Below are 14128 nucleotides of genomic sequence, written 5' to 3'. Positions count from 1 at the left end.
GCAAACCTAAACTAGTAAGCAGAAAAGCCATTACCCATGAATTATCCATTAGAAATAGGATAATACCCTTCTTCACCTTCTCCTCAAGGTCTTGTTATGTGCATTTTCCAAGGCCCCTGAGTCTTCTGTGTTGTCCCCTTCCCACCTTGCCTTCCCAAAGAAGTCATTGTTGCTTTTGTTACTGGTTACTAAAGAGGCAGGATGAAAAACTGTTTTGTAAAATGCTGAGTTGCTTATTCCTCCCTACTATTTTGTGTCTGTCCCGTGTCTGTCTTCTCTGTTTGCTTCGTGTTTGTTAGTGCTAACTTTCTATCCATGTGTAGTCATTCTTTCTGAAGAGCATTTCAAAATGGGAGATCCCACCATGATAGAATTAGGGAGCCAGTCAAAAGATTAATGTTTCTAAGATTTTCTTACAGGGAGCACTAGAAACTTTATTTTTTTCTAAATTTTATGATTTTTTTTTTTAATACTTATAACCTATGTCTAGGACCTGAACTTCAGAAAATTTCTGCCACACCATATATTTGGAGACTTGCAAGCTAATGGTACTACTGCGGTGCAATGATTTATTGAGTGGAGAATTTGGCCCTTCACTATGTAACAGCAAGCTGTGTTGATATAAATATTCAAGAAGATTCTGATAAATGTGTTAGGCTTGTAGTGAAAGATTTTTATTTCTAGCAAGTCACTTCTGGGTGGAGAGGGGAAGCAAGCATGGGATTCTAGTATATTGTTGAGCTCTTTCCCCCAGTTACACCATGAACAGCTTCTGAGACTGTTGAGGAGTAGACAGAAAGTTGTATGTTCGCAAATAGCAGCTGGAAGTCTTCCAGGCCATAATATGTTTGATTAAAAACATAGAAGGCTAACAAGCTACTTAAATTAAATACTGAAACCTAATTAATGAAAAGAAACCTATGCAAGTGACTTCTGACCGTAGTTGTAAACCTGAAAGATTGGATTTACTCCATGCTACGTTTTAGATTATTCTCTGCAAGATGTGTATACGCATGTTGGATTCCGAGATGCCCACTATTCAAAAAGGGAAGGAAAAACTCTGCAAATGTATCCATTAACCTTTTTCTTTTAGGGTAAAGGTCACATCTTCATTAATATTTATATGTAGAATTGCTAAACTGGAAAGCTGTATAGAGAATATAAAGATCCAGCCTTACTTCAGTCCCTCTGAATGAGGTGGTGTGAAATATGTGAGGCATTTACACCTTTTTTATTTTTTTTTAATAGTGAGACAAGCAGGTGAGCTTTATTTCTTCCAGAACTTTTTTTTTCTTCTTCCCAAAAGGTCTTTAGACATGCAAATACAAATAGAATTGGGCCCACCTGCATCTGTGCTCAGGGTTAAAGTACGCAAAAGAGGAAAGTGTGTCAGAATTGTTAGATTGTATACATCTTCCACTGATTTAAGTGTTCTGAAAGAGGAGTTACTGCTTGAGGAGCTACCTTCCATCTTGCTGCTCCCTGCTGACAGCAGGTGTTTTATGTACACTAGGCTGACAATTGTTGTCTCTCTGAAGCATTAACATGCTGCTGATAACCAGCTGTTGAAATGCATTGATTGGACCTTGTTGGCAATTGGAGCAGAATGGCTGACAGTTTGAAACTCTTTCAAACTGAATTTGGACAGTGTAGAAATGTTGTGGTCAGCCAGGAGCAGGATGTGTGGGTCCCCCAGGAGTCGTCTTCAACATGCTGAGTTATTCTGTTTGCTTGTTTTATGATCCTCTGATACAGGCAAAGCACTGAAATGTCTCAAACTTACACTGAAGGCAACTTTCTGAAAACTGTGTCTGCTAAATTTGGGCTGCTCATTAAGAGTGTAACTCTCCTAGTTAATAAGATGCTTAGATGTTCACAATGTGTTATTCATAGATGGTCATTTGCTTGGTTGGACGTTAGGCTGGGTGATGTGTCTGGCTTTTGTTTTTTGTTCTCAGTTTAGTAACAATGCCTGTGTGTTTTCCTGCCTGAGGAACTGCCTTCTGAAAGGCAGGAGGGTCGCAGTGCCTGCCCTAATGACTGCTAGCTGTGGAAAGCTGCCGGTGCTCAGGTGGCAGCGGGGAGGGAAGGAGGGGAAGAAGGTGGCCTGCAGGGCAGGTTGGAGACTGAGGGTGTCCAGAGAGCAGCAGGGAAGCAGATGTGTGGCTGGGCCTTGAGAGAGTGGAAAAGAGATTTTTTTTTTTTTGTTTTTACTGGGAACCTACCAGAAATGTGTGGAATTTGTCATAACATGAGAAATCACTGAAGAGCTGCTGAATTTGAGAGCAAGATCAGAGGGAAGAACTTTCCTTGTAAGGACACAGCAATTAGGGTAATTTGTTTTCAAATATTGTTGTTTGACTCAAGTGGTAGACCTTGTTAGCTTAAAAGGCTATGTTATCCTCGTTTGTTTTATTAAAATCTGGTATTTAGAGATTATGGACTTGGGGATCCCCTGAGCTGAGTTCTTGCTGCAGTGATGAGCATGAGGGAGGGAGGGACCGGCGCTATGTTCTGCTTTGGTTACAGCTCTGCTGGGGGCTCTCTGGTCACACTGGCAGCTCCGGGCTTCTGGGTACCTACCATGATCCCTGAGCTAATGCCAGCTCAGAGTCCCAGGGTACCCTTAAATAACGGAGTGCCCCCATTCAGAAAGTCTTCAGATACAAATGCTATGTGGAGTGCGAATGGTCCACAGGGGAAACGAATGTTTAGTCAAGGGTTCTGGATGGTGAGCTCTTCAAGGACAACTTCAGAGTGTAACTGGGGACTGCGTTCCTTGCTAGTTACAGTGATAGTGCGAGTACAAGGTGACTTGGTTTTGGAGTGGTGATATGTAAAGAAATGATTCTCTTCTTTTGTCAGGTTACTTTTCTGTCAGACTAGTTCATTGGGTTGACATGCTTTATTGCAACTGAATGGCTAAATCTGATGCTAAGGATGAGATAGGAATAAGCAGGCAGCAGGAGGGTGAGGCCTTCTCTTTCAGGTGTGATACCACTAGACTGCGTTCCCTTACTGTGAGATCAACCTCTGCTTTCTGTGATGGAATAAAATCAATTTTCTCCAATTACTTGGCCATTTCTTGCAGATACATACCTTTAGTAGAGATGTCTTGGTTCTTGTAGGTGTTCGTGTCTATATGAAGACATAAATATATATATGTGTTGTTTTTTTTGTTTTGTTTTGGAAGTAGCAGCTAAGGAGTCAAAACTTCACCTGACTTCAAATGATAGACTCTTCTGTGTCCTGCTGACTGTGCTAGCTCTGAAGCCTGGTAAGGTGCAGTGTGGTACTACCTACTTAGTTTACTATGAATAGGGGAGAGACCTGGTCTTTTTCAAATAGTAGGCAGGTAGCAGCCCCAGTGAAGATAAATTTTTAGACATGTGAAATGGAAACAAAAATGCTTAAAGTCAATCTTTACAACACGTGCCATGAAAATGAGTAGCTGCTTTGTACCAGCTCTGACTCAAGCTGTCTTTTAGCTGGCAGGCAGATGTTGGGGTTACTTTTTTTCTTTATGTGATCAAAGAGGAAAGTAAATTTATATTTGGATGACCTTTGCCTAGTTGCAGGTACACAAATGCATATTTTGAGCATCATAAATGCTTAATGCCTTGCAGCTTGCATGCCCAGCTGCCATGTAGAAGATTTGTAGAACAAAAGACCAAATGTTTATTATAGAAAATGTCTGTGTGTGGGTTCTTACTGCTAAAAGTTTCAAACTAGGCTGATGTAACTGATTCCTCTTGTCCTCAGAGTGGTCAGAATGGAAAAATAAAGTTGTTTAATTGACTGGGTTTAATTCCTTTTGTTTGAAATGAAAGGATACAAATGTTTGAAAGAATCCTCTTAGGTAGCCAACGGCACAGTGAAGTTGAACTTTCAGGCATTTAGTTGAGAGCTTTGAAAAAATTTAGTATTAAGTTTTGGGTTTGACTGTATAAGAGGAATACTTTTGGAATGCAGTAGGTGATGATAGAGGCTTTGTCTCTGCAGCATATGGGATTCAGCTTTTGGATTTTATTTTCTGGAAAGTTAATCTGGTTTTTCAGTGAGGTACCTTCATTGTCACGGATGATCCTTCTATTCACAACACTTTTTGTGCTACCTGATGTCAGTCTGATTTTGCTCATAAGCTTTGATGATATCTGTATGTAATCTCTGCCACAGTAGTAAGTCTTTAGTGCCACGTAAGTGAAGATTTGCCATGTGTAATTTTGCTCTGTAGCTTCTCAACCTGTCCATATTTAAAGTAGCTGTAAAAAGTAGCTTTGTATGGTTTGTAAGTATGCATATATAGCAGAGGATTAGATTTGTACACTTGAGTGTGTTGAGAGCATTTTTTCAAAATCCGGTGTCTGACAGTGCGTAATGCTTCAGAGCTTGGGATCTTACCCTGTCACTTTATAGTAACTAGGGTACAAAAACAGTGCCTGCAGAAGCAACTGAAATATTTGCCGTGACAGCTGCAACTTGTTCTAGTTTTGCACCCATACAGAACCGTGGTGACAACTGCAAGTGAGTGTTTACTTTTGTTTGAAATCAGATGCCTATCTTGTTTCAGAGGCACTGCTTTTCTCTGTATGGCTTCACCGACAGTGGCGATGGTCTTGGGCATATGCCTGCCACCTTATCTGCAGCATAGTGTACCCAGTGTGTGCTCTTGGCCTGACTTGCTTTCCACTGGGGAGAGTTAGAACAAGATCTCAGTTTCTTTTATGTTGCTGTCCAGGCTGAGCCACTTGGCAGCACAACCAGAATAACAATGTGCTGTGCATACCGCTGCACACAGGTTCAGTCAGTGGTAAGGCGCAGTGAAAGGGCAAAAGTGTAATGATCTGTGATTCATCACAGAATCTCTGTAGATTGAAAATCCTGAAATCTGTGTGATAATGGATGCAGATGCATTGGCTGCTTGTCTCTGCATACATCAAGAAGTGTTCCTGCAAATATGCTAAAGCACAGTCTTGCCTGAAGCCATTTTTATCATTAAACATCATTACATGTTCTGATATTCTGCTTGGTGTGATGCTCTGGTGAAATGAAAAAGATATGTGCACAAACATGTCCAAATAGGCAGATTTGTGCAGAAGCTTCCTGAACTTCGAGCTGATGACATCAAATGGGCTGATGTCTGAACTTTCTTTGAATTTGCTTTGCTATAAAAAAATATAAGAAATTGTGCCTTGACCAGACTGGCAGAACTTTCCAGGAGCTTCTGTTCAATAACAGCTTGATTCTTATGGCAGTGGTTTTTTTTCCAGCAGTTGGCAGACCTGATATCATAGTGTTGCTGCAGCATGTGCAAGGTGAACGGTGCTTCCATCCTTGAACTCATGTGGTTTTGTGACCTTCTCCCACACAACGTTAAGCAGATGCATGAGTGTTTTGACTAGATGGCAACCCCAAGTTTGTACATATTCACAGGGATGCCATCTGTGCCTGCTGCCTTGCCCTGGGACATCTGTTCAGTAGCTCTAAGAGCATCTGCTATAAGTGCTGGTGCTGCTCCTTGAAAGAGGCTGTGGGGCTTCATTTGGCACTTGATCAGGGATGACGGAAGTTGTAAAGTCAGAATGATAACTCTGGTTTATTTATGTTTGAAAGTGATAAAGGAGATTTCCAGAACTGAATGCAAAAAGTAGTTTTGCTTTAGTTCTTAGAGCTCTTATCGGAGCATTTAATCAGTATTGTGCTTACCAGATGGTGCCCTGTCTTCATTGTGGGATATTTTAGTGTCTTGCGATAGGTGTTAGCATCCTAAAGATAAGACTAAAAAGTGCTGTATACACTGAGGAGGTTCAGAAGGACGTGTATCCCAGAGCTCTTCCTGAGGTTGTGTCTTATTTGGAGTCTGTGAGCCCTCCCTACTTTTGCCGCTTCCACAACCTGACAGCAGTTAAAATCTTCGAATGGAATGTAGTACTGTTTGTCACAGGTTAAGGTCATTGCTGTGGTAGATATGATGAATAGATGAATATGTTTCTTTAGTGCAGATGATGTATTAAGCCGGCTCACCTTATAGAAATACTTTGCTTTTTCTGCTTCAGGTGTCTTACATGCTCTTATTTAATGTTGATAAGGACTTTTCCAATTTTTTTGATCATTACATCCACAGCAGCTGTTTCTAACTTACAGTATAATTTTAGACACCTTTCCCTCTGGATCTGGAGTGAAATGGGCTTTCAAATACACAGTTAAATATTCACTATGGTTGTGACTAAAAGAAGGAGAAAAAAAGAAAACGTTAAACATCACTGAGTCAGGCTTTATCCTCTCATAACAATATTAGTGTGTGAGGGTACATAGGAGTTGCAAAAGTTTTCAGAAAGAATTGCAAAGCATCTTGAGTTGATTGTGGAATAATATTGTTGTTCTGTAAAGCACATTGCACGGTCTTAAATTATCCCAACTTTTTTGAGGTGCATAAAATTAATCTGAATTTAGCAACATGTTTTTTTCTTACACATTGGGATTTGAACAAGAGGCTGCAGACAGACCTATAAAAAGCATTTGAATTCTATAATTGTATAAAAGAAGCCAGCAGTAGCTTACATTCTTAACAAATATGGAAATTCTAGTAGTGGGAAAATTTCAGCCAAGGTCATATTGTATTGCTGTTCCATAAACAGTGAGCTTTCTTAATACATGTGTTCTGAGACTTTAATCTGTCAAAACACATGTTACTTTTGATCTACACCTGTTTAAAAAATATAAAAAAATAAATCCTCATCGAGAAATAACAAATAAAACAAGAAACCATCACTCGGTGCTAACAAGTTGACAAGTAGATTATTGTCTCTCATCTCTCTCTCTTGGAAAAGGTCTTGAGGAGGGTGGCAGGAGCTAACGACAGCGGCAAGCTGACACACAGGCTTCATGCTGATGTGATGCAGGAGAAGAAGAAGTAGTTGTAATACTCCAGGATCTCTCCTGGGTTTTGATATGGATCTCATGGCAACATTTAAAGTCACACTTGCCTACATGATGATACATTTCAGATGCTGCAATCCTTTTAGGAACCCTTACTCGTTCTGTTCCTATGTTTTCTTCTTCCTTGCAAAATACTGGGAAGTACCTGCAAAATGCCTGATAGAGATTAGTTCATTTTCTTGTCTCTTGTATGGTAGCTTCTGTTAATTTCCCCCCATTGTTTACCTGTTGTTTTATTGTAAATAAAAACTTTTGCAATGGCATTTCAAGTCAGAGATGAGATAGATATTAAAATAAATAAATAAATAAATCCATTTATTTTCTCTGTTTTTCTAATTATTTTCTCACTGGCTGATGATTTCTTGCCTAAGTGTATGTTTTTCTACTCATTTGTCTTCCATTCCACAATTTGCAGATTAGAACTTGAACATAGAGCAGGTGCATTTATTTCCAGGAGTGAATGGCCTTTATGTCATTGCTATTGAAGAGGCTTTCCTCCAGAGTCTGGTGGGAGGAGGAAAGAAAAGATGATGTTTGCTATTGACAAAGCTATTTGCACATGAATTATGTTCTGTTAGAGAAAAGACAACTACAACTTCTGAGGTGCGAACATGGTGAAGTATGCGTGTAGTCAAGATCTGGATGTGAATTTGTGCATCTTAAAAAAAAAAAAAAAAAATCAATGCAAGAGTGTTGGTTTGCCTTGCGCTTTTTAAATACTTGAGAGAGTTGTCGAACTAATTCAGCCAGTCTCCGTTGTTGGGATTGTGTTGACTGTTGTTTACTGATGTTTGTCTGAATGTAACTGCTTTTGATTTGCACTTGTTGAAGGGTGGTGAAAAATAGGTCTGCTGTGATCCTCCTTTCCTGTCACTGAAGAGGAAAAATGTGGTGTTTTATACAGTCCTGTGGCACTTAGCAGTGCATTAGGTGTACATATATAAAAACATTAGTACTGGATTTTGCAGTATATTTTAACTAGTCACTTCTGTATTATATAAATTAGTCAAACTCAGTGCATCCAGCAACAAGCTGGTTTTAGTCCTGAAGTTGCTATTGTCACTAAAGCTTGTCAGATGAGAAACTACATTGCTTTGCAATTCCCTGTGCTGTTCAAATAATAGACCAGAGATGTGATTAAGTACACTATCTGACTGACCTTTCCAGGGCTGGGCTGTTGCCTTTTTATTAACACAAAAAACATTGTGTAGTAAGCGATTAGCTCTGTGGCTATAAGAGATTAGGAAGAACGACTGCAGGAAGCGATGTGCTTCCTGCAACAGGAGCTTGTCTTGCTCTCAGGCTCTTAAGCTTCTATGATCAACTGTGTAAATATGTATAAATATATATGTATACAAATACGTTGTGTCTGAGAGAGATACTAGACTGTTATGTAGCTCTCCCTCATTTTTTTTGAAGTTTTCTGCCTCACTGCTGTTTGTCTGAACACGAGAGAAAGAAAGTCTTTTTAATGACTTCCTTTTGTGCTTTGACAGCAGATGGCAATTATGAAGCATTTAACTTGTAAGTGTGACTTCACCGACAGTACTTGTCCTAGTGCTTTCCTGGCTTGAAAACGCCAGCAGCAGTATGTTCTGTATATTGACTGTGCTCTTACTGAGCATCAAAATAAAATAATAAAAAAATCCTCTCCAGATTTCTTATGAATGTAATTTAGTTATTTTAATGGGTGGTGGTGGCGGTGGTAGTCATTAATCAACAATCTGCTCTCCTGTTCAGAAAGCTGCTGTTTCTCTGCCCTCCTTGTCCCTTTATGTTCATGAAGCAAGCCAGTTCCTTGACCACCAGCCTTTCTTATTTTTTACACTCTGTCCTGCATGTATTTTATTTGTACGTCTGCCTGCTGTGTTTTCATTCAATTTTGGTTTTACCTTTATCTGCCTGTGACTGTTTTTTACTTTGCCACTTGAGTCTTTGATTCGAGTCACCTGATAACGCTCACATGTTGCATGAAAATTGTAATGGCAAGGCATTGGGAAGATGGAGGAGGGTTTGAGTTTCTCTTTTGGTCAAGATTTATTGTCTTGGTGTTCCCCTTCCCAGTCTATTGTGATCTTTTCCACATGTTCCCAGCTAGTGTTTTATCTCTTAAGTAAGTTCCTCTCAAAGAACTATGTTTTTCAGTTTTTACGATCTAAAAAGCTTCCACTTTACTGGTAATAGCTATTCTTGATGAAGTTTACACACATGTAATGCTTGCTCATACCGTCTGTTAAGGTCTGTGTACAGCCAAGCAGTGTAAAAGGTTTGTGCGAAAATGAAAATCAGCAACTGTCTACTTATTGTTTTGTGTTGCATTTATTTTTTGGAAGTGGTTTTGATTACTGTAATTTTTAGCCCCCCTCCCGCCCGCTCTGCCCCTTCCCCAGACTAGCACCCATCTTTCAACTGCCATGTTAAATTGGAGTTCTCCAGTAGGGAGACACTGTGGAGGTAGATGGGGACATCTGCCTGGACAACCTAACATCTGCACTTAGTTGACGAGGTATTTCTACTATAACAGGAGGTCTGCCCTTCTATATCCAGGGCTTCATTTTAACAGGAAAAAGAGCATCTTCATTTGATACACTGTAAATACTCTCTGTGATCTGAGGTCCAAGAGAAGGCTTCGCTATTTGCGCTGTCAATGTGCTACTGCCTGTAAGGGCTAAATTCACCCTGCAAGAATTGTCTCCTCCTGACGGCATGAAGCCAGTTAATAGCTGTACCTCGTTAGCTCTCCTATGACTGTTCTCTGGTGACAACCATCTGAAGGTTTTCTGTATGCCAGGTGTTGAGACACCTAGTCCAGCCAGGAGGTTTTGTTCCCTTGTAAAGCTGAACAATTACAGCTGTAACAATAAAAGTCAGAAAAGGAGTTAAGCAAAATTGCATGTAAGGGAATCCTAAAAGTAATCAGTTTTTTAAAAAGTGGATTTGCAAATAGTAGATGTAAATTTAATGATTACCTGGTGCTTTTTTTCCTTAATGGCTTTTTGTTTGTACATTGGTAATGATATGTACAGATCTTTATTTTTGCATTTCCTACAAATCCTACGTTCATACAAAACATTTTGGTGAAAAAATAGGGGTAATTTTTGTGTAGTTTAACCTGTTCTATGGGTAAAAAGAGGACCTCATTTTCCAGGACTATAAAATGGTGTTTTCAATGTGGTCTGTTTTTCACATAAGTGGTATTGCTATTTTTGTAATGTACTTGAATGTATAATGTTGTCTCTCTATCTCTCTTAAAAAATGAAGTAGAATGTAATTCATGCTGAGTAACCTCTTTAGATTGTGACCTTCCATGTGGTGTTTGCTTAAAGAAATCTATGAATTAGGAAGAAATGACAGAAGCAATGAATAAACCAAAAAGTGGAACTGATTCTTCTTCCTGTTTTAAATACAGCTATTTTGAACTGGAGAGCAGTGGTCTACGGGATGAGATTAGATATCACTACAGGTTTAATGGGAAGTCAAGAACAGAGGTGTTCCCGTACCGTCTGGCAGATGGACAGTGGCATAAGATTGCCGTGTCACTTAGTGCATCCCACCTTCTGCTCCACGTGGACTGCAACAGGTAAGAAAATATGTTCAGCAATTTCTATTTCTTTAAAAAATGCACTCCATTTACACACAGGAATAAAATTGGAAAAGGAGATTTTTTTTTTTTTCTTTAAATATCTAATTTAAAAAGCACAGTAAACTGCCATGGGATAAAAAAAGGGAAACAAAGCATTAAAATGAAACAATTCATTGTGATTATGAACAAATGTGGAAAAGGTTGATTGCTGACTGGAGAGTATTAAATGCATCTCTGTAGTTGAGGTACTAGATGATGTTATGTTTGACTGTGATTGCATTTAAGTGTGATAGATTAGTGTGCAGTCTGTTCTGTTGTGAACTGCTTCACTCAGCATACCTGAAGACTTGAAGAACAGATAGATGTTTCAGAGGCATTTTAATTTTATTTTACATAATCAAGCAGTGCACTTTTTTACTGATATTTTTTTCCACCCGCTCTCCCACTTGGAAATTTCTGAGAAACCTGTAAGCTTCTTTTTGCATGTCTAGAAATGGTGCTTTTTATTTTTTTTTTTGAAGGGTATTCTGTCTCTCACTGCACTTTCTTTCCTTTAAAAGTTGTGAAGACTGCAAGATGGCAGATTGTCAGGATTTCAAGGAATAAAAAGCAGCAAACCTAGAATCTCTCTTCCCTTGAATCTCTCTTCCCATGGGATTGATCTCACAATGTATTGAAGACTCCAGGTTTTGTTACTTAGTGGTTGATGAGGAAACTCAGAAAACTTGAAATTGGAACCCTCAAAATAGCCTTTAGGAATGAGGAAAATGAACCATTACTTTCATCTCTTCTTGCACTGAAATTAATATAAAAATATCTTCAGTGAGAGGATCAGCGTATGCATTTTGGATTTGGGGCACTTAAATGGATAGGTTGATGGTAGCAGATATTTTTTCCTAAAGTCTTCGTTTTGTTCAGGCAAGCAGAATAAAGTTATGTGAGTGTTACAGGAGTATGTGGCTATTGGAATATTTGAAAAAGTTTAAATTTTGACTGAAGTAATTATGAGATACTGGTTTGAGAAGAAGGTTAAAACCATTTTCTGCAACTGCATTAACTACTGACAGTAAAAATCTAATCTGAGGGACGGTTGCTTATTGAATCCTTTTATTTGGACCCTAGAAGCAATTAAGTGCTCAGAGCAATTTTAATTTCATTGAGGCATGAAATCTACCATTTGTAAAGATTGTCTTCATTTCGGTCTGATTTATTTATCTTACCATTATTTGTTTCTGTTATATTATTTCTTTGCTCACAACAGTGTACTTTTTTTGTTTGTTTATTGATATGCTGGGTTTTGGGAAAGGTTCTTCATTATCTCCTATGATTTTTTTGATTTCGTTTTTTTTTTTTTTTTTTTTTAAATGAACAGCAAATGTATTTTAGGAAGACCCTTTTTAGCAGATTGTTTTGCTGGCTGCCTCCTTGCACGCAATGTGAAAGGAAGACAACACAAAAAGCCTGCATGGTGCAGCAGTCTATCCAGGGACAAGAGAGTCATGGTTGTGACCTGATTTTCTTTACAGCAACAGGCAACAATAGATAAATACAATTACAGAATGAGCTGTGCTGTTATATGAGGTGATAAATGTGTGTAAGTGTACCTGTCAGGTAGGCCTAAAAAGGGCTGATCCATCTAAGAGTTTCCCTTAAGGTGGTACATCTCAAGGCTGCTCCCTGCATAAATCCATACCTAAATGCCTCTATTTGGCTGTGTATTTATGGTAGTTTATGACAACTCCTGTGGAAAAGCAATGGGAATAGTTTTGAAAGCATGACTTGAGGGCAGAGCATAGTAGAAGTTTAAATGGGGGGAGGTCTTTAAGTTCCTGACTCAGCTGTAGTACCTCTGTTCAGTTAATTAGAGAATTTTGTGAACATTTGTGTTATAGTTTCCTTTTTTGTATCTTAAGCCCCTACATCTTTGCACTCAGAAGAGAAGTCAGCATCTTGTTCATCTCTGCACTAGCATTTCTTGATGACACTACAATAACAGAAGTGAGAAGAAGTGAAAATGAAGAGTAAGTCAATGAGGGGTACTTCTGAGCACTACTGAAAATCCTCATGCTAGTGTTGGGAAAGCTCCATCTGAAAGTATGCACAGAATCCGGTGTCAAGAGCTGTAGACTTTACGTGTAAATGTCACCATTTAGGGCTAGTGTGGTGTCAGTGGCTTTCAGCAGAGTTCAGGATGCCTAATGAGAAGTGATACTTCTGCAGACTTAATTGAACAAGTCAGTCACTGGGAAAGAGAATACAGCTGCAGTCAATAGATTCCCCTGCCGTACCTCCTGCAGAGATTTGGTGTCATCAGAACAAGAATTTAGCTTGAGGTGTATCTATCTAGTTAAAGAAATCCTATGCTTTTTTTGCTTTTTACTAACTGTTCTTTACCTTGTAAAAAAAAAAACAAACCACAACAAACAAAAAAACCAAAAATGAAAACAAAAAAACCCCCAAAAACCCATGCACAAAGCAAAAAAAAAAAAAAAAAAAAGGCAAAAAAAACCCACAGCAAAAATGAAAAAAATGACCAACAAAATCAATCCCACAGATTCCTATTGGATTTCTTTAAAGGGGCTGCAACATTGCTTCCTTACAAGTATGCATGAATCTGTATAAATGCACTACTCCTTTTGTTGACTGCTATGGTAATACGTTATACACTTAGAGGGCTATTCTGAGTGATTTGTGAATGCAGTGTTATTAAAGTTAACAGGTATCTGAGAGTGCTTTGAAAGTGTTTGCATTGGGAAAAATATCCAGACACAACCTAATTTTGCTACAGGATTTGTGCTGCTACCCAAAGCTAGTCTCTGGCCTCCAAAAACTGCAGTGGATCAGAAGGCATTGAGATGAATTTGTAATTTGTGACTTAATTTGTAAACAGGTAGTCAAATTTACTTTTATTCTTCCCAGCCTTATCACCCACATTACTCTGATTTGTAAAATTGCTTTGACATTTGGTACTTGATTGTCTTTTGGATTCAAATCAAAGTTGACTTTGTTTTCCAGACCTGGATAGGTTAGGGAAAAGTACTTGAGAACTGCTAAAAGCCTTTAGTGCTTTTAAGAGTCATCTTTAAAACGGTATAATTGCCTCTGTTCTAATGAGATGTAATATGGTGGGGGAGGCATGCGTATTTGCCCAAGTTCGTGTCCTTTTGAAATCAGCTCCTGCTGCATCTTTCTTTCTCCTTTTGGAGAGCAAGGAGTAAGAATTGTAGCGGAGTTTGATGCTAGAGCTTGGAGCTGCTGACACAGGAAGATACATTAGAGTCCAGACTAAAAACCTGTTGAATGTCACTGGACTCTTTTCGCTGACTTGCAGAGTCTTTGTGCTGGGCATAGGCAGTAACCTCTAGGCAGGGATACATCTCAGACAACTGGCATAATAAGAAGCGTGTGTACTTGCTAACGTGCTTTTAACGTTTTAGTAAGGTTCAGAAAGCTTATAAAAATCAAAAGAAGATGTTAATTATGAATGTACAACTGATGCACGAGTAAAACCTGTGCTGGAAGTAACATGGAAATCAAGTAAGCTGCTGTTAATTTCCTTGCATCTCCAATGCTGAGTCCACTAATGGCGAACAAATCTTGTTTTAA

The 14128-nt window shown here is 38.9% G+C and overlaps 1 protein-coding gene across 6 annotated transcripts in view; it reads left to right on the top strand.

The window, feature by feature from the left end:
• The window catches only part of NELL1 (neural EGFL like 1), a 293578-nt gene that overhangs the window by 30251 nt on the left and 249199 nt on the right, over positions 1-14128 (top strand). For all 6 annotated transcript variants that reach the window (XM_074586318.1, XM_074586317.1, XM_074586314.1 and 3 more), the window contains exon 4: positions 10349-10519. In XM_074586318.1, coding sequence (XP_074442419.1) covers positions 10349-10519 — 171 coding nt within the window. The remainder of the gene's footprint in view (positions 1-10348; positions 10520-14128) is intronic.

The sequence above is a fragment of the Larus michahellis genome, chromosome 4, assembly GCF_964199755.1.
Source record: "Larus michahellis chromosome 4, bLarMic1.1, whole genome shotgun sequence".
NCBI classification, from domain to species: Eukaryota; Metazoa; Chordata; class Aves; order Charadriiformes; family Laridae; genus Larus; species Larus michahellis.
The sequence above is the reverse complement of the archived record's forward strand: the minus strand, read 5'-3'. Positions and strand labels throughout refer to the sequence as shown.